The 15,842-nt window shown below is 40.8% G+C and overlaps 1 protein-coding gene across 3 annotated transcripts; it reads left to right on the top strand.

Moving 5' to 3' along the window:
- Positions 1–6,780: 6,780 nt before the first annotated feature.
- ETFRF1 (electron transfer flavoprotein regulatory factor 1) lies at positions 6,781–15,755 on the top strand. Of its 3 annotated transcripts, none has more exons than XM_080662336.1 (3): positions 6,781–6,917; positions 14,714–14,796; positions 14,878–15,755. In XM_080662336.1, the coding sequence occupies exons 2-3, from the start codon at positions 14,746–14,748 to the stop codon at positions 15,097–15,099; spliced, it is 273 nt and encodes a 90-aa protein (XP_080518462.1). In that variant the 5' UTR covers positions 6,781–6,917; positions 14,714–14,745; the 3' UTR covers positions 15,100–15,755. The 3 variants fall into 3 exon arrangements, with proteins under 3 accessions (XP_080518462.1, XP_080518461.1, XP_080518463.1); XM_080662335.1 differs by having other exon boundaries at positions 6,787–6,921; XM_080662337.1 differs by lacking the exon at positions 6,781–6,917 and adding an exon at positions 12,135–12,193.
- The last annotated feature ends 87 nt before the right edge of the window (positions 15,756–15,842 follow it).

Raw genomic sequence — 15,842 nt, 5'->3', positions numbered from 1 at the left:
CCTCTACTAGTTTGGAATTTATATACTCTGTTTTTATCATTTTAGTGGCTATTCTAGAAAGTCAACATATATAACTAATATATGATTACCTTTATCCTACTATGATACCTTACATGGACTTTAGAACATCTTAACTCAATTTATCCTCTCCCTACCCAAATCATACATGTTGTTGTCATGTATCTTTTTATAACAGTTTTACTGATATATAATTCACATACCACACAATTAACCCATTTATAGTATACAATTCATGACTTTAATGTATTCACAAAGTTGTATAACTAACCACCACCATAATTAATTTTAGAACATTTTTTATCACCCCCATAAAAGAAATCCTATATCTATTTGCAGTCACCCTTCCCCATTCCCTCCCAACCTCCTGGCTCTAGGAAACCACTCATCTATTTTCTGTATAGATCTGTCTATTCTGGACATTTCATATAACTGGAATAATACAATGTGTGGTCTTTAGTGATTGGTCTCTTTCACTGAGCATAATGTTTTCAAGATTTATCCATGGTATAGTAGGTACCGATATTTCCATTTTATGGCTAAAAAAAATATTCCATTGTATGTGTGGTAAGCAGTTAGACAGACATGAGCAAAGCGTGGACGATAGGCCAGGTACAGAAGATCGCCAGGGCAGAAAGCCCTGGGTGCCTAGCAAAAGACAATTGTAGAACGGGAACTTGCCCCCAGAGTGACCTTTCCTCCCTAGAAATAATATCCAGGCCTCAGTTGTATTTCAGCCCCAAGCCCAGAAAAGCAGCAAAACCAGACAAGTGATGCCACGGCTGACTTGAGGACTAACTGCATTGGGTAATGACCCCAAGCCCTGGCACCGACCAATCAATCAGTGGAGACCTAGACCCTGAAAGGACACACCTGGAAAGCTGCTGAATATTCTATTGAGATCTTCCCCTGGTGCCTCCCCTAAAATATCCACCCTTAAACCCTTAGGAGGGAGGATGCTGTGCACTAGCCCTCCCGGGAGGAGGGCTGCACTTTTCCCCTCTCCCTTTCCCCCTCCCTGTCCCCCCAGGCTGGTTACTATTTGCTTCCTCACTCTCAAGCTCCAAGGGCCCTTCCTTTACCTCTATAACTTGTTTCCTAAGCCCATTTTTTTCTACAAATTACTTATTCTACCTCTGTGATTTTCCAAATAAATGTTCTCTTGAAGTTTGAGTTTTGGCTCTGAATTCTTTCCTAGCCAGAACTCAAATACTGAGGCTGCTAAACCCAGGTCAGGCCTAACACCTGGTGCTATTCCCGCTACCTACAACATGTAGATATACCACATTTTCTTTATCTATTCAGCAACTGATGAAAATGTTGTTTGTTGTCATGCATCTTAGTTTATTTTTTGAATCCACATATTATTATTATGATTGTTTTATACATTATACATGTGCTCTGTTTTGCAGGTGGAAACTCAAGTTTTGCCTGAGAAAATATTATTTCACTTTTATTTTTGAAAACTCTTTGAACTATTACAGAATTCTAAATTGGCAGTTATTTATTGAAGTCATTATTCCACTGTGTTTGGCTTCCATTGTTGCTGTTAAGACCAAAGTTCAAGTTTTGCCCAGGTCTGTAAATGACCTCACGATAAAAACCGTGCTTCTGTTACTTCTTCTGTTTCTTCCTTCATACAGGGTTTCTTGTGTTAATTTCTTACTATTTTATTAGTTCTTAAATGCTTTTAAGATGACAGTTTTGATCTATATGTATATTTTAGTCAGCACTATTTGTTTTCAGCCTAAAAGTTGATCTAAAAAATCTTTTAAGCCCAACATTACTGGAAATGGAAAAAATAAAAATATTTTTGATAAAATTCTTTTATCTCACCACTTGCTTTAATTTTAAGTTGATCAAAACTTTAAAGCTGCAGACTTTGCTCATTTAAAGAATAAAAAGTGTCTACTATTTACCTATTGCAAAGTCTGGCTTTCAAAGTTAAACCAATTGGTGATGTCACAATTAAACCAAATGGCCACATCACAATTACAGAAGACAGCCTGACTTCATTTTTTAGTACAAATAAACATGTTAATATGCATCTTCATGACAAGCTACCTCAGTTTGTATTATGAGATCAGGTATGAGTTTATTCCATTTCCTTACACATTGTTTTAAGAAGATGCAATTTTAATGACCTGAACTTAATTAACATCATTTATATTTTAGGGTCAACATTGAATGTTCCATAGAAAACAGGACTCAAATTTTAGGCGAACAAAGCTTGTTTGTGAATATTGTATTCCTAACTAAAAACCTTCAGGTATGGAACAGTTCCATACCTGAAGGTTTTTAGTTACCATTCTCAGTCTATTCAAATAAAATCAATTCTAATAAAAATAAACCAAGTTCTATAAAGTCTCTTCACAAGATGTATTCCTAAAAATAATTCAAATATCAACATTTCTTAATATAATTTTCTTCACTGGAAGAGCAATTATAAATTAACTGGGAATAACAGAAATCATCTATGCATTCATCCATCTGTAAGGCAATTTTCCCCTACAATCTACTTAATGTCTTCTGCTATTTCATGTATTCTATGAAGTGCAGTAGTTTTTGGAAAAAACAACATATTGATGTAAATGCAGTGGTGGATCTTTCAACAGTGCACCTGGTATTCTAACCTTTTCTATAGTCCTGTACAACTTCCTAGCTTTTGCAATGAGTAATATTAATTCAAGTTGTATGAAGTTTCAAAAACGACTTTAAGGTCTATGTAGAAATATTAAGCTCATTTACATACTTACTAATACTCAATCTTTTTTCATTAAAAATTGTTATTTTTGAGACCTTGTGTGCATATATGCATAAACCATGGAGACAGACAAGAGGGTGCTGAAGGCCTGGGTTGGGGCGCGGGGGTGGGCTGGAGGGGGTCAATGAGGCGGAAAGGGGGACATACGTAATACTTTCAACAATAAAGAATTATTTTTAAAAATTGTTACTTTTGGAGTCTGGATGTTTTATTAATGAATTACATTGTGATAGTTTTTTTGTGTATCATTGTTTGACAATAATCTCATGGGTGATGTCACAAAACAAAAATTATTACCAGTCCCACCACTCCACACAATATATAAGAAATACAGAATATCTCAAAACTTCTAATGCCACATTTCAGCGCTTACAAGACAAAACAAGAAGTCCCTGGTGCCATAACTAAAGAAAGGTTTGCCAGAATAAATGTTTTGAATCGTCCATTAGTTTCATAGCCCAGGCCTGAGGGTAAGATTAGAATGATTGAGAGATATGCCTTTGTTTTGAAAAGCAAAAGGGTAATTGTGAAAAAAGAGAGTGTACTGGCAAAAGGCAGGACTTTGAAACTGTAGATTTTCCCCAGGAAAAGATCAATATGGAAGTTGATTATCTGGAAATTGATTTCCATAAAGATCTCTGTGTCCTTGTCTCCTTAGAAAACCTTTGTGTATCTCAGAGGGCCCTCTTTACTTCTAGAATTTGATTTATTTCAGTGCGAAGACTTGGATCTATTCTAGACTGCTGCAACAGCTTCCCAACTTGTTCTCCTACTTGTACTCTTGCTTCCCGAGAGTGAATTTTCCATTGACCCTTTAAAAAAATGTAAATCATATGTCACTCTTCTGTTTACAACTTTCTCAGGCTATCCATTACCCTCAGAATAAAAACCCAAACATTTCATCTTGGTCTACTTAGCCATGAACTGTCTCCTGTTATCTCCACCCACACCCCATATTTTATTTTTCACTTTCTACCTCTCTCACTCTATTCTAACCACTCTGGTATTCTCACAAGGTCACTGCCAACTTCGCAATAACAGTTTCTTTGGCCTAAAGTGGTCATACGCCAGGTAATTATTGACTTTCTTACTTCATACAGGTCTCTTCTCAAATTTTACTTCCTTAATCACCCTATATGAAATAGCACTATCCTCTACCACACATTTCTCACTGCAACCTTTCTTGGTTTTCTGCATATTCAAAGTTATTTAAAACTAGAGGGCTGGTGCACGAAATTCATGCACTGGAGGCGGGGGGTGGGGGGTGTCCCTCAGCCCGACCTGTGACCTCTGGCAGTCCAGGAGCCTCTTGCAGGGAGTGGGCCTGAGCCATCAGTTGGACATCCTTAGTGCTGCTGCAGTGGCAGAAGAGGCTCCCACCACCACTGCTGCACTCACCAGCCATGAGCCCAGCTTCTGGCTGAGCAGTGCTCCCCCTGTGGGAGTGCACTGACCACCATGGGGCAGCTCCTGCATTGAGCATCTGCCCCCTGGTGATCAATGTGCATCATAGCGACTGATTGTTCCGCCATTTGGTCGATTTGCATATTAGCCTTTTATTATATAGGTTTATATTATTTCATCACCTCCCTTCCCCAGGTAGAACGTAAACTTTATGTAATGAAATCACTTTCTCGAAGAGATACCTGCATCCCCATGTTCATTGCAACATTATTCAAAATACCCAAGACATGAAACCATCTAAGTGTCTATACACAGATGACTAGATAAGGAAAAAGAAAACATACCATAGAATATTATTCAGCCATAAAAAAAGAACAAAATCTTGCTATTTGCATTAACATGGATAAACCTTGAGGGCATTATGTTATGTGAAATAAATCAGAGAAAGACAAAAATTGTATAATCTCACTTAGATGTAAAGTCTAAAAAAAAGCCAAATTTATAGAAACAGAGAGTAAATTGGTGATTGCCAGGGGTGGAGGGATGGAGGAAATGGGCAATGCTGGTCAGTGGGTATAAATTTCAGTTATGAAATGAATAAGTTCTGAGGATCTAATGTACAGCATGGTGACTATAGTTAATAACATTGTTTTATGTACTTGAAAGCTGCCAAGGCAGTAGATCTTAAATGTTCTTACCACCCACACAGACACACACACACACACACACACACACACAATGTTAATTATGTGAGGTGATGAATGGATTAACCTCATGATTTAAACAGCATTAATGTCTACAAAGTAAGCTTACTAAAATCTATAAACTATAATAAAACTAACTAAAAATGTTTTAATATTCTGTTTGTACAATGCCAGTAATTATAAAACTACGATGAGAAAATTTCTACCTACCTTCTTTGCTTTGGGGCTCTAAAATTTGGAAAAACAAAAGAATTGATAAATTTTTTGAAAAATCAAATACTTTTAATAAAAGTGCCCTGATTATGTAACATGCTAAAATTAGGAGAAGCTGGGTAAAGAATATAAGGGAAGTCTCTGTACCATCTTTGCAACTTTTTTGTACACCTAATTTTATCTTAAAATAAAAAGTCTTTTAAAAACGAATTCAGAGTACCAGTCAGAAAGGCACTAGTTTAAAGGGTTCCAAAGAACAGTAAGTCATTGAGTGTTGGTACTAATTCCAGTTTGAAAGTGTAGGAATGATCTCATAGAAAAATCTTTCTGTGAAATGATTGCTTATTTTATAAGAAAGAGAATCAGCATTCAGCAATGTGTGGAAATTATTTTGGAAAGCAAAGTAATTCAATAAATAATTAGAAGTATTTTTCGGTTACACTATTTGTAATTTCCTGATCAGGCCCATGTGTCCATTAGGTTTATGGTAAGGAATTTGTAGGAGATCATGTAACTATAAGATTACAAACTTTCCATATGTTAACACTTACATAGGGCAAATTACTGGTTCAAGCCATAAGATTATCACTGTATAAAATATAAATGTTTAAAATGGCACAAAGCAGATTATACATTCTTGAAAAGTGCACATATTTATTAATGATTTACACACAAGATACTCTAAAATGCTGGAGATGATATAAAGAGGAATAGAAGAGTATTTGCTCTCACATAACTTTTACAAACGGGCTCCATTTTTATTATCATAATTGCTAACATACTTCCATTTTGAAGTAAGTACTATACAGCAGACTATATAAATATTGATGTAAATATTGCCCCTGCTCTCAAGTAGCCATGTTTTAAAGATGGGCAAATGGTCACCTCTCACTAGTTTTTTAATGTGAAGCAGGCTTGGGATAAACTCATATCCTCACCTCCCTGCAAATCATAAGAGCATCAGTGAGTGAGTAGTGCTCAAAGTTCAGAGGGCATAAGTACAAAGAACGAACTTCATATTTTCCGATAATTTTTAAATAATTAACTAATTACATTTCCACTTCCTCTGATTTCAGTCATAGAAGACGGAAATCACATTTAAGAAAAATGGGTAAAGATATTAATCTCATTGCTATATGTTGGCCTCTGTTCTTGGAGAAGACAGCTGAGGAGTGTAGGGAAAAAACGAGAAGCTTTATCATAATTAATAAATTCAGGGCAGGCTGCGTACCTTGAGTCAAAAATCACTATGTTCACTCGGCTGAGACCACTTTTTAAACCATGCAACAGTGTGGGATTAGGACACCGTCTGGCCTGTCCGCGGGAAGACCACGGATTGAGAGAAGGCCTTTCCCCCAACAGCGGCAGGGGTTCTTTCCTAAACCGACCTGCTCCCCTCTAAAGTAAGTCGGGTTCTTATCCTCATTGAACACCGGGGCAGGAGAATCGGTGCTCGCCCTTCACCTGGTTCCCCCACATTCCCTGCTCACCATGCTGAGTGAAGCACGACCTCAGCGGTCTGTCTGCAAGAGGCGAAGCTGAGCGGTGTGGACGGAACGCTCTTGGGTTGTCAGGACGACAAGCCCCGCCCACTGGGGCCCCCGGAAAACAGCGCTTTCTGCTCGCACGGTCCGCGCAGTCGCGCTGGGTTCTTCCGGGCGGCGCCCCGCCCCCTCCCGGACAGCTCGCCCCCTCCCTGACAGCTCGCCCGCACCCCCTCCCTGACAGCTCGCCCGCACCCTCTCCGTGCTGCGTGGGTGACTGACGGAGGAGTGGAAGCGGTGTGAAGTTTTCCGGCTGCGGCGCGCCGGAAAGTGCGTGAGTGCAGCTCCCAGGTGTTTCCTTCTGCTTTGCGGACCCTGGGGTCTGGAGGCGGTGAAGTTACGCTCGGGGCAAGGATGTTCTCGGGGTGTGGGAGAGAGTTTCCGGGCGCCTCTGCCGTTGCGGGTCTCACCCCTCCCTCTTTCCCTGGAGTGTGTTGGGCGAATCTGTGTCAGGGCTTCCAGAAGGAAAGGGGCCACCCCAGCTACCCAGGTCGGCTGCTGCCCAGCTCCCCGGGTCCCCACAGCTTAGGCCAGCGGGGTGCCGGCCATTTAGATAAGAGGTAGATTGGCCCCGAGTGGCTTGGCTTATTTTTAAATGAATGACCTTCGGATTCTTCTCCTTGCACCTGGTTCTGTTTATTTCCGTGCAAGATATGTGTCGTTTTTTCTAAGAGCCGCTGTAAACAAGCCGCTGGGAAGGATTTGAAACAATTCCTGGGTAAAGTTATTGCTTACAGATGAAGGTCGCTGAAGCCCAGCCAGGGTCATTAAGTTATTTGATGGTCAAATATTGTGATAACCACTAGCACAACCTTCAGAATGTGACTCTTCCCCAAGGTCAAAAATTGTGATAACCACTAGCACAACCTTCAGAATGTGACTCCTCCCAAATGAAGAAACACTGACAACTCAGACCCACAGAAAACTACAATTAAGTTATTTAAGAAATCAAGTGCCTTCCAAAGCCTAACTGAATTCTCCATGGTTTTAGGTCCCAAAACCCTGTTTTAGCATAATATGACATGAAATAATTTCAAATTGCTGACACCATTTCTCATCTCTGAATTCTGATTTTATAATGCTCTATCCCAATGTCATTGGTTAAATATATTAATAAATATTACTGAGCTAGTCTTTGTGGGTTAGTGTTATTATCCTCATTGTAAGAGAAATCCAGGTTGTGGAATAGTTGACATCCACCTCCAAATTCACGTTAGTAAAATAAACACATAAATGTTGACTTCATCTACTTCTGAAGCCATTTGGAATGGAAGTAAGCTTTTGTTTTAAATTATTTTTTAACCAAACTACTTTTTATGATTAAAAAAACCTCAGTCCACTCAACTAGGACTGATTGGGGAAAGGAGGTGATAATTCCAAATTACCTTAAAATGGTAGGCCTCCAGGGAGAGGACTTGCTCAAACTCCCACTCTTACCAACCTCCCCCCCCCCTGGTATTGCTCTGGATGTGACAGAACAGGCTGGACTGGGTTCTAGGGGTCACCACGCTGTAAGAGATTATGCCAGTGGGCTTGGTTCTCCTCTAGTACTTCTCTTGCAAGCTGCGTAAGAGTAAGGAAGTGTTCCTCTTTCCTTCGGATAGGTCTAATACCTACCCGTTCTGAACATACATAACCGTCTCCTTTCAACTCACTTATATCATCTGGCTTCTAGGTCGGACTAGAGACCAAACTGTATGCCAGCCTTTGGGAGCAACATCTCTTGCCACCGACCTCTCTGATTACATATCCTTCAGTGCTGGCAGTTGTGTTGGAATAAGTTTTTGTGGGAAGCTTTTTAGGTTTAACTTTGGGGATATGTGCTTCGTCTATTTAATAGAGTCAAGTCTACCAGATCCCAATAAATAATAATAGTGCATTGCCCTTCTTTGCAAGTTTTCTTTCAGCTCTCTTATTGCCATCTGAACTGTATGGGGAAGAGTGATTAACAACAGCTTTGAGTGCCAAAATCCCTAGTAAAATGACAATCCTTGCTTACCCCAGGACTGGAGTTGATTAAGTCTTAGCTTCTTAGCCCAGTCACTAGAAAAGCTGTCAGTGGGGATTGTTACCCCCAGCCTTTGCCTACTACGCACAGCTGCACTCTCAGAATAAAGGGGGGCTTCTTTTCATCCCTAACTCATCTGGCTATTTACAAAGAACAGAAACCACCATAACTTGATGCAAGGTTAAGGAGCAGTCCCAGGCCCCTGTGCACTTAAATTGTGCACCAATTGCAAACCCAGGGAGACCGATTGTTCCCAAATGCTAAAATACACATAAATGCCTAAATGTCAGTGTACAATAATAAAGATACACTGCCTTAATCTGTTTAAATTAACATAGCAAAGAATGGGGAGAATTTACCTTTCAGCTACTTTTTTTTGCTGGAAAAATACTTCATTAATTTATAAAAAGAACAACAGCTTTTAGGACAATTTAAACCATATCTCTAAAAGCTTTCACAAATTTACAGACTGTGAATTAAATAAAACTATGCTTTTCCCCTGGAATAAAACAAGTTATCATTTGCAATTTGAAATCATACCTATGTAGATTTAATTTAGAATTATTTTAAAAGCACTTGGTTTTAAGAGTCATTCTTCAATAAGGTTAAACCACATTGGAAAATGGTTCTCAGCCTAACAAGAAACATTTTTAAAAATGAAATTAGGTATTGATATAGCAGGTTAAATACACCTCTCTAATTTCACTCCCTTCCAAAACTCCACTAAATTTTCATTAAAGGGGGCTATAAAAATAAATTGGAAAAATTAGAGGGGGGATGACAATAAGACTTCGAAGCTGCAAATCAGGTGAGTGACTTATTTAGCACACCAGAAAAGCTCCATTTCTACTGCATCATTCTCAAAAGGCACTGGAACAGGGCCATTGGGATTGGAAATGAAAAATGAAGCAAAGAGGATTAAGTGAAAGCTCTTTGAGAAACAACTCCAAGTGACTGTGCCCTCTCACTCCCACAGAAGACTGGAGGTTCATTTATGGACAAAATCTGAACTGGGGTGTCTTTAGGCATACTAAGTACATGAGAACCACAGTGAAAAGAAATTAAGTGAATTTGGGCATACAAAATACTGAATAAAAGTAGTACATTTTATAATATGTACTACTTTGAATAAGCAAATCCTCAGAAGATTGGAAGATACTTCTTTGGGAAATCTGACCAGCCCGAGAGGAAAGACCTAAGATTAACATCGGAGGTTCCCCAATAAAGGGCCCACTCAAATCCCCCTAGGACTAGGTGAAGGTCAAAGTCTGTAAGTTGCAACCATGTATGCAGATATTCTAAAATGCATTTGCCTTTTACTTCTAAGAATAGACAGAAAAGGTTTACCAGTCTTTGGAGGAAAGCTCAGAAGTGATGTAGCAAAAGCAAACAGCAGGGAAACAAAAAGCAACTTGGAGGAAAACAACAGAAATTGAGAGTAAACTAACATTAATGAACTCAAAGAAAAAGCAATTGTTTTGCTTCATTGTATGCTAGTTATGTAAATTAGTTAATAAACTAGTAAAAAGGGGATTGTACAAGTTTTAACATGGAAGTAATGTTGGTTCCTATGTGATTTATGAACTTCAGCATAAAATGAAAGTCTTCACTTAGTTGCTCTAGTATCAGCAGGAGTCGTTCAGGTATATTTTTTAAAAAATTTTAAACAGGTGCTTACACTCAGGGCTCCTTCCCCAGAGAAGCATACCCCATTGTATGCAACTATTGATTGGTGGCAGACTGAACCACCTACTCTGACCACTAAGTGTCAAGTCCAAAGGTTTCCTTAAACCAGTGGTCGCCAACCTTTAAGACCTCACGGACTACCAGTGGTCCGCGGACCACCGGTTGGCGACCGCTGTATAGCTCTCTACTTCCATGTGTTCCTCAGTTTCTACCAACCCTACTTTTAGCATTTAAAAAGCTTTACTGAGGTATAACTGACATAGAATAAACTACATTTATTTAAAATATAAATACAATTTGATAAACCAAACATATGCATACACCTATGAAATCATCACCACAATCATGATAAATATCCATCATCCCCAGACTTCTTCCTGCCTCTTTTGATCCTTTCTTAGTCTCCAGCCCCTAACTCTATTATTTTTAGCAGTTTAAACATCTCTGTGAGTCTCCAGCTAGGCTCAGAGAAACTCAAGTGATCCAAATTAACTCTCCAAATACCAGTTTCTGTTTATTAGTTGTTTAGTTGCATAAGATTTGAGTGGTCTGTCCCAAACCTATTTCCCCCCAAAACCCTGTTATTTTTAATGTTTTTGCAACATGAAAGGTTTTTCAGGAATATATATATATATATATATATATATATATATATATATATATATATATATATATATATATATGGTCTCAAAGCACTTCTCACAAAATGCTTACTAACTTCAAAGCGGGGGGAGTAACTTTACAGAGAATTCAAACCTTATTCTAGTGATCAAAATTAACATCAACCATAATAAACAATTTGGAATTGTGTCCACCTGATAAGATGCAATAAAATGAACAAACCATCATGTCTGTAATATGTTTGCCCAAACTACACAACCTTAATCTGGCCATGAGTTAACATCAAAATGAGACACATTGTACAAAATACATGGGCAATGTGTAATCTTGGATTGGATCCTTTTGTTATCTATATATATAAAACCCTAATATGCAAATAGACTGAACAGCAGAACAACCAATCGCTATGATGTGCGCTGACCACCAGGGGATGCGTGCAGAACATGGCGGGCAACAGCCACAGGCAGTAGAGCGTGGATCATGGCGGGCGTTGGCCACGGCAGGATGGTGGAGGTGAGCAGGGGCGCCAGACCAAGGCGGGGCGCCGGTTGCTGTAATCGGGGCAAGCCTCTGATGATTACTAAAAATTCTTTGCTCCTGTGCACCACGGTCCTGCCCAGTGCTCACACCTGCTGCAGCGCCAGAGCCACTGCTTGCACCCACTGGCGCCAGCCCCGATCGCTCGGTGCCATCAGCGGGTGTGAGTGGCAGCTGCCGGCCCCAATCACTCCTCAGGGCTTCTCCACCTCCTCCTGCTCCTGAGGGGTGATTGGAGCAGCAGCACCGCTCACACCTGCTGATGGCCCTGGCCCCACTTGCACCCACTGCTGGTGCCGGCCCCAATCACTCTGCCGTCAGCAGTTGCAAGTGGGGCTGGTGCATGAGAGCAGTGGTGGCAGGAGCAGAGCTGCTGGCAGACAGGACTGGGGACCGCGGCGGGAGGGGCCAGGCAGGGGCATGGTGGATGGGCCGAGACCTACCCTTCTGCCCACCGCAGACTCGTGGCTCACAGTTCCTTTCAAGGTGCACAAATTCATGCACTGGGCCCCTAGAGAAATAAGGGCATTTTTAGGACAAGTGCCAGAACATGAAGGGGTTGTTGATCAAATGGGAGTAATGTACCAGTGTTAACTTCCTAATGCTGATCGTATTGTTCTGTAGGAAATGTCCTTGTTCATGGACAATACACTCTAAAGCTGTGCTGTCCAGTGTGATAGCAACTAAGTCCTGGGTAAGCCCTTAAAATATAGCTAGTGTGACACATTAAAATAATATTTTAAATATAAAAAATGTTATTAAATGATTATATTTTATAATATGTACTACTAAAAAGTAAGTGCTCTTATATTTCTATTGGATGGCTATGCAAAGTATTCAGGCTGATGGGACAGCATGTTAGTAACTTCTCAAATAGTTCAGGAAAAAATATTAGTATGTTGCAACTTTCCTGCAAGGGTGAAATCATCTATACATATAAAAAGCCTGTCACCAGAACACTGTAATGACCAGAACGACCGGTCGCTATGACGCCTACTGGGGCTAGCGAACCAGCCAGATCTGGGGGTGCGACTGGCCAGCCAAACCCCCACCCCCCTCCCCACTGGCCCCACCCCTGACCGCCCCCCCATCCCAATAGGGGGTGGGGCCTGCCAGCCAACCTCCTGCAGCCCCTCCCCCCACCTGTTCCTGTCCCTGATGGGCTCCCACCACCCCATTCGGCCCACAGCCCCTCCCCCGAGCCAGCTCTGCCCCCGATCGGCCCCCCACTCCAATCAGGGCAGGGCTGGCTGGCCAACCACCCATGGCCCCTCCCCCTGGCTGCTGGACCCTGATCGGCCCCCCCACCCCACTCGGGGGCGGGACCCGCTGGCCAACCTCCTGCCATCTCCTCCTTCCAACAGGCCCGGCCCCAATCGGTGGACCCCAATAGAGCACAAATTCATGTATTGGGACTCTAATACTATCTAATAAAGAGGGAATATGCAAATTGATGTCACACCATAACAAGATGGCTGCACCCACAGCAGAGGCAGGGATTCCGTAACACAAGATGGCTGCGCCCACAGCAAAGGCGGGGATTCTGTAACACAAGATGGTTGCTCCTACAGCGGAGGCCGAGTTCCCATAACGAGCCTTAACGAGCAATCAGCAGGGACCTGAGGCTGCGTGGCGCTGGGCAGGGCAGGGGATCTGAGGCTGCGCCCTCTGCCTGGTGGGGCTTGACAGGGGACCTCAGGCTGTGCCCCCAGCCCACAGGGCTTGATGGGGGACCTCAAGGTGTGCCCCCTGCCCCAGCTCGGGGGACCTCAGGTTGTGGCCCCTGCCTGGCAGGGCTTGACTGGGGACCTCAGGTCGCACCTTCTGGCCTGGGCCAGAGGACCTCAGGCCACACCCCCCTTCCTGGCGCTGGGGCAGGTGACCTGAGGCCGCAACCCCTACCCAGCGGGGCTTGACAGGGGTGGGGCCGGCCGGGTCTGGGTCTCGCGCAATTTCAAGGTGCACGTGGGTGGGCGAGGACTTGACTCTGGTTCCCGTGGCATGCCCCAGACTCTGACAGAAGGAAGATTTTCATATACATTTTACTAGTTTTCTTTCATCTGATACTTCTATTATAGAGAAAGGGCAAATAGCAATATTGAATTATTTCCTCTAATTAATTCCCTTTTAATATGCATGAATTTCATGCACCAGGTCACTAGTCTATAATAAAAGTGTAATGTGCTAATTAGACCGAATGTCCTTCTGGACAAAGCCTGGGTTCCGGGTGCCTGCCGGTGGCCAGAGGGAAGCCCGGGTGCCTGCTGGTGGCCAGAGGGAAGCCCTGGTCCCGGATGCCAGAGGAAAGCCGGTGCCAGCAGCCGGGAGAAAGGAGACCTACTCTTGCATGAATTTCATGCATCGGGCTGAGGAACTGTTTCCATAGGTCATTGGGAAAATTGGAATTACAGAATTTTAGAGGAGGTTATAAATGACATTTAACATTTACTTTGGGCCTGGTTATGTTAGGACTTTTATGATTTAATCCCCACAATTATAACAAGTATTGGGAATTAATGTCTATGTTTAGGATATCCTGGTTCATTAACAAATTATACATGAGGTAAATCTATCCTATTTGATGTTGCCTGCTCAAGTAACCCCTTATGGGTTGTTCACTTGGCCTCTTTACCACCAATCTTATTGCCCGTCTACCATTAATTGTGAGCCTGCTGGACTCACACAGCAAGTTTCTCCTACTTTTTAGCCTTTCTTAGGATAGCACCCTTCTAGATTTGATCAGCCCTCTTCTCAATGCCCTCCAAAACTGGCCTTGCCTTGAGAGCAGAAAAAATACAATCTTCCTTTTGATGATAAGGAAATTGAGGCTCAGAAAGGTTAAGTAACCTATACATTATAAAGCTGGCATTCAAATCTAGTTCTAATACATTCTACTGTGGTATTAAAAGGAGGTATACCTACATATCTGACAATTCATTTTCTCTCTCTCATTATCCTAGTTCCCTCATGGGACTTGTCAAAGTTCTTAATTATCTTGTTAGTTTATGTCTCCCCAGGAGATGTTAGTTCTGTGAAAGCAGGTATCTTATCTAACCAATATTCATAGATATATCCCAGTGCCTGGAACATAAAAGTGCTCAAAATATTAACTGGATAAAAAAAGTTAGCATTTTCCCACTATGTAAAAACTCTTTTTATTTTCACTACAATACAGTTATTTGCAAAAAAGCCCACAAACTTTCTTTTTCTTTAGGTATGCTATATATAAGTGGATATTTTCCATAAATGAAAATGGCTAATTCTTTAAGAGGAGAAGTACTGAATCTTTATAAAAATGTAAGTAATTATGTTGCCAACTTTATAAATGTTGTTCATTGACATGGATTGTTTAGAAATATATAATCTTTTTCTTTTAAGCTGCTGTACCTTGGACGAGACTATCCCAAAGGAGCAGACTATTTTAAAAGGCGTCTGAAGAATGTTTTCCTTAAAAACAAAGATGTGAAGGACCCAGAGAAGATCAGAGAACTTATTGCACGGGGTGAATTTGTAATGAAAGAGCTAGAAGCCTTATATTTCCTTAGGAAATACAGAGCTATGAAACAGCGCTATTATTCAGATACCAAAGACACTAACTGATCATTACTATAATTCCACTAAAACCAGCGCCAGCTGTTCCTGTGCAACAAATATAAAAATAACTCTAACTTAAAATGGCAACATATACACAACATATAAAAATACTTAAGCTGCCTTAACTGAGCTAAAACAGGGTTCAACTTGTATTTATACTGAGTTTTATCAGCAACCCTTTATGCAATTTTATACTAACATAACATTGCCAACTACAAATTATAGATTAATGAGTACCTAATTTCAAATGAAAAATAATGTACTTAAACAATTGTAACTTAATAGGTTTTTGCCAATTATTCTTAGCCCATTTCTCCATTTAACTGACAATGCCATTTCATTCTCATGAAACTAGGCAAATCTTACATTTATTCTCTTAATTTTTGAAGGAGTACCTTATTTTTTACCCCATCTGGTATATTAGCAAGGTTCACTACAAAACAAATAGCACCTGGTCATGATTTTAGTGCAGTTATAGAAATAATACATATGAAGATTACTTCTGATCTTGAAATAGCTTGCCAGTGATTGGCATTACATACATACCTATTCAATATCTCCATTATTTTGCTTCTAGCTTCCTTTGGGTCTTAAATCACCTGTTATGTATCAATTACCTTCTTTGATAAAAGTAATAAATAAAGTTATTTTTTTGTCATAAAGGTAGACCTGTTTTGCACCTACTTCTAAATGAATTAACATGGCAATGGAATTAAAACTAAGATGGTCTTAAGCTTAAGCAAACACAC

The sequence above is a fragment of the Plecotus auritus genome, assembly GCF_963455305.1.
Source record: "Plecotus auritus genome assembly, chromosome: 3".
NCBI lineage: Eukaryota > Metazoa > Chordata > Mammalia > Chiroptera > Vespertilionidae > Plecotus > Plecotus auritus.
The sequence above is the reverse complement of the archived record's forward strand: the minus strand, read 5'-3'. Positions and strand labels throughout refer to the sequence as shown.

Coding starts and splice junctions, on each gene's coding strand:
- ETFRF1 (XM_080662336.1), top strand. CDS start 14,746: ATGAAAATGGCTAATTCTTTAAGAGGAGAAGTACTGAATCTTTATAAA. Junction 14,797..14,877: donor TACTGAATCTTTATAAAAAT/GTAAGTAATTAT, acceptor TTTTCTTTTAAG/CTGCTGTACCTTGGACGAGA.